Raw genomic sequence first — 9,812 nt, forward strand, 5'->3', positions numbered from 1 at the left:
TTGCCTTTCTTAGTTCTCATCTTTAAAGTCTCTTGTGGAGGAGACATCAACTGCCTAATGGATCACCTCTCCCTCTCCCATTCAACAAATATTGTGATCAGCGGGTACACTGAAATCCAAAACACAGCTAATATGATCTAGAGACAAGTCATTTTCAGAGAAAAAGTCTAACTGTGGAACTTCCTACAGAGCAGTGCAGTCCCGTCACTTAACCTAACTCTATCATGAACCAAAGTACTCTCCACTCCCAATAGATTTCCACCCAAAAGAAAAGACATCACAAGGCATACAGCACCATCAGCAGGTTAGGTGCACATGCAGTCCTGCACAGAGATTGCTGAAGCTTAAATTCTTGTATTGTCACTGAGATACTACAGTGATTGACCTTCTAAATGCATGTATACATAGATAGAACTGAATTGAATATTAATCAAAGACTGTTCACTGATTGACAAGATAATGTGCTGAGGCCCTAGATTGAGGGGATAGTTATGATTTCTGCTAGATTTACAAAGTGAATTCCTCCTCTGACTTGTATCCTGAATTAGAAGTGATCCATGATATTTGTGGTGACAAATTTCTGTTCCAGATGAGGCAGATGCGTTTAGTTAGCTGTGTTTCATTTACGTATGAAGAATGTCCTTCACTCCTGTTCCCATAGAGCATCACTACCAGAAATCTTGTGACCATACTTACTTCCTCCACTACAATTCATTCCCTCCTCTCAGTTCTGCCATCTTCCTAGCTAAACAACTCTACTTCTCCAACGTAATTGAACTACATGTTCACAATCCCAGCCACCTTTTTGCTACCTCAGTCTCCTCAAACCCTCCCCTCCTCCACTGCTTTCTCTGCACTGGTTTCTTTCAAGATATCTTAGTGGATGTCTAGCCATGGACCTCATCCCCACCTTGCCTGTCACCCCAGCCCATAACCTGGGCATAATCTTTGATTTGGACCTCTCTGTAGGTCCTCATATCCAGGATGTCTACATCTTGTTGATTCTTTCTGCATAACATATGTAAGATATGACTTTTCTTATCCATTTATAGAACTGAAACTCTTGTCCAAGCTCTCATCTCACATCTCAGTAATTGCAACAGCCTTTTCTATGGACTTGACAAATGTAATCTTTCCCCACCTATATCCATTCAGAATGATTTGGCACAGATCATTCTCTTATGCTATTGCATTGGCCATGTCATCCTTCTCTTTGAATCCCTCTACTGGCTCTCCCCCTTCTCTATCACATCAAAGAGAAGCTGCTGGTCCTTACTTTTAAGACTCTTTACCATCGATCCCTTACATTCTTGTTATGTCATTCAATACTGGAATGTCAGTTCCCACTCTAATTCCCACTTGTTAAATTTTGAAACAAGCACCTTTGTCCTTTCTCCCATGCTGCTCCTCATGTTTAGGAGAAACTCCTCCTGTCCCCATAAACATCTGCAAAGCTGTTTTTTTGTTTAGTGTTTGTACAGTGACTGGGGTGCTATGGTGTTACAAATAATAGATACGAATGATAATGATAAGTGAGCCCATAGCATATCACAGTGTTCTCTAATGGCTTAATGTGGATGTTGATGGGGAAGGATCAAGCCTTATAAACTCTGCACATTAGACAGGGTGAAAATCACCATCATTTTTATGGCAACATTTTAATTTCCAGCTAGGTACGGTCTGTATTTCATTTAGTTAACCCTGCAGATATAGGAATTCTACATCACTTTCCAGCAATGTTTCTGGATCCCATATATAGGAGAACTTCACTGCCTTCAACAGGAATTGTCTGTCTATGGATTGCAAGACCAGACCAATGTGTGTGCATTTTCTCGTTCTTGTTTTTTTGTATATACTACTCGGTCCACTGATAATCCTCCGAAGTATCTTTTCTCATTTATATTTTTCAGATCATTTCCTAACAACTATTGGGATAAGTTTGTTAAAAGAAAGGTAATGCTATATATTGTTTTTCAATAGGCTTTATTACTTTTTTCAGTTTTTTAAGTTTATTGGAATTTTGTGCTGATTTTTGGAGTAATAGAAGATGGTACATTTCTCTAATATATATGTATATGCTTATGTACTGTAGATTCCAGTGTCTACCATTCTACACTATTTTAAATTCCTCACCCACTTTGTGCATATAGTTACACATTTTTTGCATACAAGTTGGGCGATTAATTTTGAAAATGTGTTCCACATAATTTAGAGATCATGATGGTCCCTTATGACCTTAGTCTATAAGTTTATGAGTCTTTGCCTTTTTAAATAAAAATCAGAAATGTAAGATGCATGTGAAATTATGTATCTGTGTATATTACATACACACAACCATATATTTTTTGTATATGTATATATCTACCTATTTATAGAAGATTATCCATAAACAGATAGATAACATTAAGGAGTTGTGAAAGCTGCTTAAATATGAACAATGATGCTAGTTTCTTATAAATATTACTGTCAACCGCTTCTCCAGTTTCCACCAAAAAAAACCTGACCTTCCTGACAATTTTATAGATCACAATATCATCACAGGAAAAAAATCTTTCTAAGGAGTCTGATAAAGTTCAAAAAAGGACTCTTAATGTCATTGATTCAGTTTCCTGCCTGTCACACAGGCTTCATGCCATTGTGACGCCACTGATTTCAGAGAAGTAATGTTTTTTATTGAAAATTTATCAGAAATTGCCTTTTAAAATATTTCTCACTTTTTGGCTTGTAATAATTATTACCTTGGCTAAAAAATTATGTTTTGTTAGCCTTGCTGAGGAAGATGCCATTTGTATATTTGAAGGGGTTGTTGGGAGATAGCGGAAGTCTGCACTTAAGTTGTCTAGGAAGGCTAATCAGGGTCTCATAAATGAAAATATATTAAAAAGTAGCCAATGGAAAGCTGAGGGGAAAAAGAAAGGAAGATGTTTTCAATCAGACTGCAGAATGCCTGGTTTAGTATGCTGGGTTAAAGAAGTATTCTGAACGGACGTGAGTGTCTTAGAGGCAAAATGTGGTGTTTTAAGGAAGGGTTCTTTGTTTTACATGCTTTTTCTGCTCCCCAGGGTACTGCCTGAGTCACAATAATGCAGAACTGTTTTTATGCATATACATACCCCCTCCCCCCCCCCCAAAAGGCCTCAAAATGTACAAAAAATATCCACCGAGGTCTAAACCACAAATTATTAGGAGACTATACAATACTATTTCTTATTTAGTTATGTGCCTGTAATCTGTAATTTTTTCCTTTGGGTATATTTTTGCAAAGGTTAAAAATAAGTAAATCTTGTGGGATAAGAGTGAGTAATGAAGTATTTGGAAGTGATAGGGGACTGGTTACATCCCATAATTGTTCATGTCCAGCTATTTTAATGTTTGCAGATATTTTGTGAAAGGGACAGAATATATGTAAGAATAGATATAATAATGTTTTTGGGTGTTAGCTGAAATTCACTTTCAACTGTTAGTCCTGTTAATGAGGTTTATTAACCAGATATATTAAGCATATTTACAGTAACTTATTTTAAGATGGAAACAATTATGTCTTATTTAATAAGATGTAAAAGAATAATCAGAGTAATGAAAACATTACCATGCTCCCACCCAACTGATTGTGTTAAACATTCCTCTAATCTTTAGGTTATGGATAAATACGGGGAGTTCTATGGCCGGGACAGAATCAGTGAGTTACTAGGAATGGATAAGGCAGCTCTGGATTTTAGCGACGCCCGTGAAAAAAAGAAACCAAAGAAAGATAGCTCCTTATCTGCTGTGTAAGTACTTCTTTCTGGTTTTGTGTATAAGTTAAAATCAAGCATTTGAATTTTGTTATTAAGCATTTGAATTTTGTGGCTGTGCTTTATAGGCGCTGATTCCATGGGTGCTGTAGGGCTGGAGCACCCAGGGGAAAAAAATAGCAGGTGCTGAGCATCCACCAGCTACAGCTGTTTAGCAGCACTCCCGATCAGGTGTTTGGCAGCTCAGGGAGAATGGCAGGTTAGCGGAGGTCTCGAGGGGTAGAGGCAGAGCGAGAGTTGGGTCCGGGGGGGGGGGGGGAGGCGGAGTGAGGGCAGGGCCCTGGGCGGCGAGGCCTCAGGCGGAGCAGGGGTGGAGCATCCCCATGAGGAAATAAAAGTCTGCACCTATGCTGTGCTAATTCTGTACATGATAAATGTTCTTGATTTTATGATTTAGTGAATGTCATGGACAAACAGAAGTTAGAGAGGTATAGTAGACAGAGAAGTCATAGGACAGCAAATTATTTTATGGCTGTGGATTTATTTTGTTACATTACTGTTTGAATGCATAATATTACCATTGTTTTAATAAAGCCTAATGATAGCAGTGTTGGAAATTTTATTATCTTCATTTGATGGTTCATGCAATACTAATCAGCCAGACAAAATGGACAGTGTGGTACACCATACACTCCAATTTTAAAAACAAGTAAAAAGAAATTACATGTGGTTAATAGACAATGCCATGAATGCTGTATAATCTAGAAAATTAAATGTGGAGTCTTCGAAACTTTGCTTAATTGGTTTTATGCAGTGCAATTGTAGCTGTGTCAGTCCCAGGATATTAAAGAGACAAGGTGGGTGAGGTAATATCTGTTATTGGACCAACTTCTCTTGGTGAGAGAGACAAACTTTTGAGCCACACAGAGCTCTTCTTCAGGTCTGGGAAAGGAACTCCCAGCATATTAGCAAAATGCAAGGTGGAACAGATTGTTTAGTAGAAGTAGTTGGCACATATTGTAGGGGACCATTCAAGGTAGAGAGGCCTGTTAACACCTCTGCAGTCATAGAACAAAAAGGGGATTAGTGAGGTTACAGATTGTTGTCCTGGTCTGTGGGAATCTTGCTTCTGATGATGAGCTTGGAGAGGGTGGGGGGTTGTTTGAAGGCCAGAAATGGGGGGGGGGTGGGAGGGAGGGATTAGGAAAATTTCTTTCAGGATGGGGTTATCATCAAATATATGTTGTAGTTGTTTGATGATACCACTAGTAACATGCTCACTTTACTATATGTCTATCAAAGTCACCTTCTTAGTAGCCATCACATTGGTGAGAAGGGTAAGGTGAGCTGGTGGCCCTTATGGCTGACCCACAACTGTATTGCATCAGGATAGTTTCATGGTGACTATAACTTAAGTTTATCCCAAGAATAGTCTCTGACTTCCACATAAATCAGACTATACTTTGGTCCACTTCATTCAGTAGACTTTCTGAGGAGGAAAACAAATGTAGTATTTGGAAAAGAAAAACCTTTTGCTTGTAGAAGCTGAATGAAGTGGACCTTTAAAAGAAACTGTGACTATATTGGTGCTTTTGAAGGTGGTGGACTAATAGCACAGGCAGTTGCCAAACATAGTACAGGCAGGTTCTGTACAACTGCTAGAGCGCTATTCTGCCAGTTCATCAATACTATGACCTGTGACATCCTTGCAATTGCAGACTTGGCTCTCTTGATGCCATAGTGTTTTTGTGTTCCATAGTGTTTAGGCAAATGTTCACTTGAAACTAAGGTGAAACCGCCAGACTTAACTTTTTTCTTAATGGAGTTGTAGATTTGTGCATTTGTTCAGTTATACGTTGTCTTAGAAATCCTGCAACTATTTTGAAGCAATTAATTGTTCAGGTGGTATTTGCATACTAGCCACCAATATAAGCATTCTGAAAAATTTAAAAATTACCATCACAACCAGTTTTAGTTTCTACTTTTCTGCATTTGAGAGGATTTTAGAACTATTTTTTCCATCATTTAATGCCATTTCACTCTCTAACTAAGGAAGTTATTAGATAATGTGGTGACAATGATTCTTAGAAAAGCAAAGTTGTGGAGAAGAATTAGCTCTTAATCTGTTTTATAAAATGTAAGGTGTTTTAATTGTTACCACATCAAAAGTGTAGAAGTACAGGAATGAAAAGACTGTGAGCAACCAAATATGTTCCCAAATATACATACAACCATTAAGCACAAATAGGTCACCCCTATATAATACAAACCAAGAAGAGTAACTACCCTAATCCAGAACCCAAAAAGCTGTAATGACTTTCCAAGTCGGTGGCAGACAGAAAGATCTTACTTGGTCTCCACTTTGTCTTTCTCCCGTGCACCTCAAGGAAGTGACTGAGTTCTCTTCTCCTCATGAAAAGTGTGTAGTATCTATTAATTCAATGATGCATCCAAGGCAGGAAGAGTAGAGGGACACAAGACTTGAAGCAGTGGAAGTTATTACTGCCATTACTTTCCTTGTCCTCCAAAACTGGGTCATCTGAAAATACTAGATCCTCCAGGATTAAAGAGAATGCCTTTTGACCTGCCAAGGCCCAAATGTAGGATGCAGTTTGTAAAAAAAAACAAAAACCCAAAACAAGGGAAACCAAATTATTCACTCAGTAAACTAAAATGCTGTAGGATTCATTCATGTAGTGTAAATAATGCTTTAGTTAGTGCTATTTCTTGATTCTTTACTTCTGATGTAAAAAAAAATTGTCAACACGAAAAGTGAGAGGACACCAAATTTTTCTGAAATGTAGGTAACTTTGGGACTAAAATGAGGGGCATTTTGAGAGATGTACTCACTAAGTTATCAGAAGAATCCGGGTCTGAAAGGTGCTTCTAGGGTCTGCATAATCCCCTCCTTTAGGACTGGTTCAGTGCTCCCAACCTTTAGGATTCACAGTAGGTATCCTATGTTCTAACTGGGCAGCAGCCCCTTTTAGTTAAGTGTTCCTTATCTGGAGAGCCTCAGGAGTGAGGTGCATGCCCTCTGTGAGTGCATGCCCATGCAGAAAAGAAAGGGGGATGTAAGAAGCTGCTTACTCCCTTGTTCAGGCTACCCACCTTGCCACTAGGCTGCTACTTCCACTCCTGCAGAGTTTGACAGGGAGTAGGTGGGGCTATGTACAACTAAACTGATGCAGAGTGGAATGGAGTGGAAAGTGGAATGGCACAGCTTACTCCACCCCATGGCACCTCCTGCCCCAAGCAAGAGAAAAGCAGGGATTGATTAGGAATATGAATCTCAGTCTGGTTTGTGCCCTGCTCCTGCTCAACTACATGCTGCCCTTTACTTGAGCTGGATTATAAGGTTAAAATCCAACCCAAAGTGTCTGGAATTGAAAACAGTTTATCTTTATCATAGTGAGTTCCTGGTATGCCCTTATTTTGACATCTGTATCATCAGAGCTTGTTTACCTCAAAGAATAATCCATGTCCTTCACGTACTTGGTCTCTATTCAGGAAATTAGATATCAGGATAAACGACATAAGTGTTAACTTTTCTGGGAGAAATTACAGACTCTAAAATGAATTCTGCTTTCCTTCAGCAAGATAACTTGAGAGCTTAAGAAAAGTCATTGTCAAGGCAGCAGGTCAACTAGGAGGAGTAGTCAGATCTTAAATAACAGTATGTGTTCTGATGGCCTTCCTGTATCCTTGTCACCACTTTTGTGAAGCTAAGAACGCAGTACCTACAGGTATACCTACATGCTATATTGCTATATCATCTTCACTCAGTGAAGAAAGTTTATTCATAAATACATTGTCCTCAAGTGGTGGTGGTACCTTTTGGTTCTACTGTTCTCATATTTTCATCCAGTTTAGGGGTGGAGTGTCACCTTGCAGCTCATGGTCTGGAAACTACAAGAGACCAGGTTGTATATCAGTTGAACAGCTTTTGGCTCTTAGATTTTATATTTCAGCTATGAAAGGAAAAAAGATCACATCTCAACAGACAAACTGCAATACGTTATTTTGATCAGTCAAGATAGGGCCCAGCTCTTCTCCTCTGCAAGGGATCAAGTCTTGTAGTTTTGAAGGATATGTTGAAAACAATGGTGCAGATTTAATGGAGTTGCTCAGGATTTCACCAGGGTAAATGGCAGCAGAATCTAGCCTAATACTCTTCCATTTCTGCCTCACTGTACTAAGGCGCAGAGTACTCTCAGGCAGTCATCTGAATTGAAGGACTCAAGACCCAAAATAACTAGTCCATAGAGGAATATATTTTTCCCTCCAGGTAGTCATCTAAAGCTGTCTGCTTCTAGGCCAGTGTCAGAAGTACTGTTCAAGGATGCTCTCAAACCCATAGGAGTGCAACCATTGCTTATTCTTTTTGAATGTTTCAGACAACAAATGTGCATTCAAGTATGACAGACACTTGAGATCTCATTAAGCAGTTTGGAGGTGATCAGATACAAAGACTCCGTAATTTGCTTGTCCTGGGGAGAAAATGTTACATTATATGAAACTTTTCTAGCCAAGAAAGCTATTGAACACAATGTGAACTTAGCCAATAATATTTCAAGGGGAATTAGTAACCATACAAGTTTGTCCTTTTGATTTGCATCTGCAATAGCATGCCCTGTGTAACTTTTATATGATAACATTCTGTTAATTTTCTCAACTGTATCAAATAATGTGCAAACTTGAAATAAATAGGGTAATGAGATGATATGGAAAACAAATTGCTATAGGTATGAAGATAAGTAATAACACAGTCTTTAAAAAACATTAATACCAGTTGTATTTTGCTTAAAAACATAGATTTTCACATGATTTTGAGTACTGTGCACTGGATATGTAGTATATAGGTGGGGAAACTGAATCACAGATAGGTCAATGAACTTGCTTATGACCACACACCAAATCAGTAGTAAAAAGGGGGTTAGGACTCAAATACTCTTATTCTCCATGTGTGGCCTACTAGGCTGTACTTCTCTCTGTGTAAAAACTATTTCTATTTCTGTCAGCAGAGATTGTTTGTTAAAAACCCAGTGGTGCCACTTCTCACAGTGAGCAATCCTATGGAAATCAATCAGTGTTTGCATGTGGTAAGATACTAAATGAGTGTTAATACAGTATATGATTTACTGTATCATCTAAACCATTTCTGTGGTAGAGTAAAATTTATATAGTGAAAAATATGTATTATAATAGTAGTGTGAGAATGAGTGCAAAGGACAAATTTTCCACTAATCCAAACAACCACCAACTTTACAATTCCTCTGTGTTAAGTAAACTGTCATTTTTATAAGTAAAATCAACGTAATCACAATTAAAATATGTTGTGAGTTCCTTTGGACAGAGACTGTTTTCCTAATTCTGATCACACTTAACACAGGTTTCATATCCTTGTTACTTCATTAACTTTTGTGGGCTAACTACTGATTTATACCAGTGCACGTAAGGTAGAACTTGGTCTTCTGCCTTTTTGTTGACCTGTAAATCTCCTTGTAGACTTATGGTGCTATATAAATAGTAATTACTACTACTTCTAATGGAGGTTCAACTGATTTAATGACAAAATCTTCTCTGACTGGTAAACATTTAAACAAAGCAGAGAGATTTTTTCATTTTTAGTGGATTGTTCTGTCCATGAAATTGAGAATCTAACAAAACCTACTCTAACCTTGGGAAACCTGGGTTTAAGTCTTGAGTAGATTACATTATGTTAGGGTACGTCTACACTACGCGATTATTCCAATTATACATCAACTGGTTTTGTAAAACAGATTGTAAAAAGTCACGTGCATGCAGCCACACTAAGCACATTAATTCGGCAGTGTGCGTCCATGGTCCGAGGCTAGCATCGATTTCCGGAGCGTTGCACTGTGCGTAGCTACTCTGTAGCTATCCCATAGTTCCTGCAGTCTCCCCCGCCCCTTGGAATTCTGGGTTGAGATCCCAGTGGCTGATGGGGCAAAAATCATTGTCGCGGGTGGTTCTGGGTAAATGTCATCAGTCATTCCTTCCTCCGGGAAAACAACGGCAGACAATCGTTTTGCGCCCTTTTTCCCTGGATTGCCC

At 38.6% G+C, this 9,812-nt stretch overlaps 1 protein-coding gene across 3 annotated transcripts in view; it reads left to right on the forward strand.

The window, feature by feature from the left end:
* The window catches only part of RYR2 (ryanodine receptor 2), a 749,362-nt gene that overhangs the window by 696,533 nt on the left and 43,017 nt on the right, over positions 1 to 9,812 (forward strand). For all 3 annotated transcript variants that reach the window (XM_075064183.1, XM_075064184.1, XM_075064185.1), the window contains 2 exons: positions 1,911 to 1,953; positions 3,637 to 3,770. In XM_075064183.1, the coding sequence (XP_074920284.1) occupies positions 1,911 to 1,953; positions 3,637 to 3,770 (177 nt within the window). The remainder of the gene's footprint in view (positions 1 to 1,910; positions 1,954 to 3,636; positions 3,771 to 9,812) is intronic.

Source organism: Chelonoidis abingdonii, chromosome 3 (assembly GCF_003597395.2).
Source record: "Chelonoidis abingdonii isolate Lonesome George chromosome 3, CheloAbing_2.0, whole genome shotgun sequence".
NCBI lineage: Eukaryota > Metazoa > Chordata > Testudines > Testudinidae > Chelonoidis > Chelonoidis abingdonii.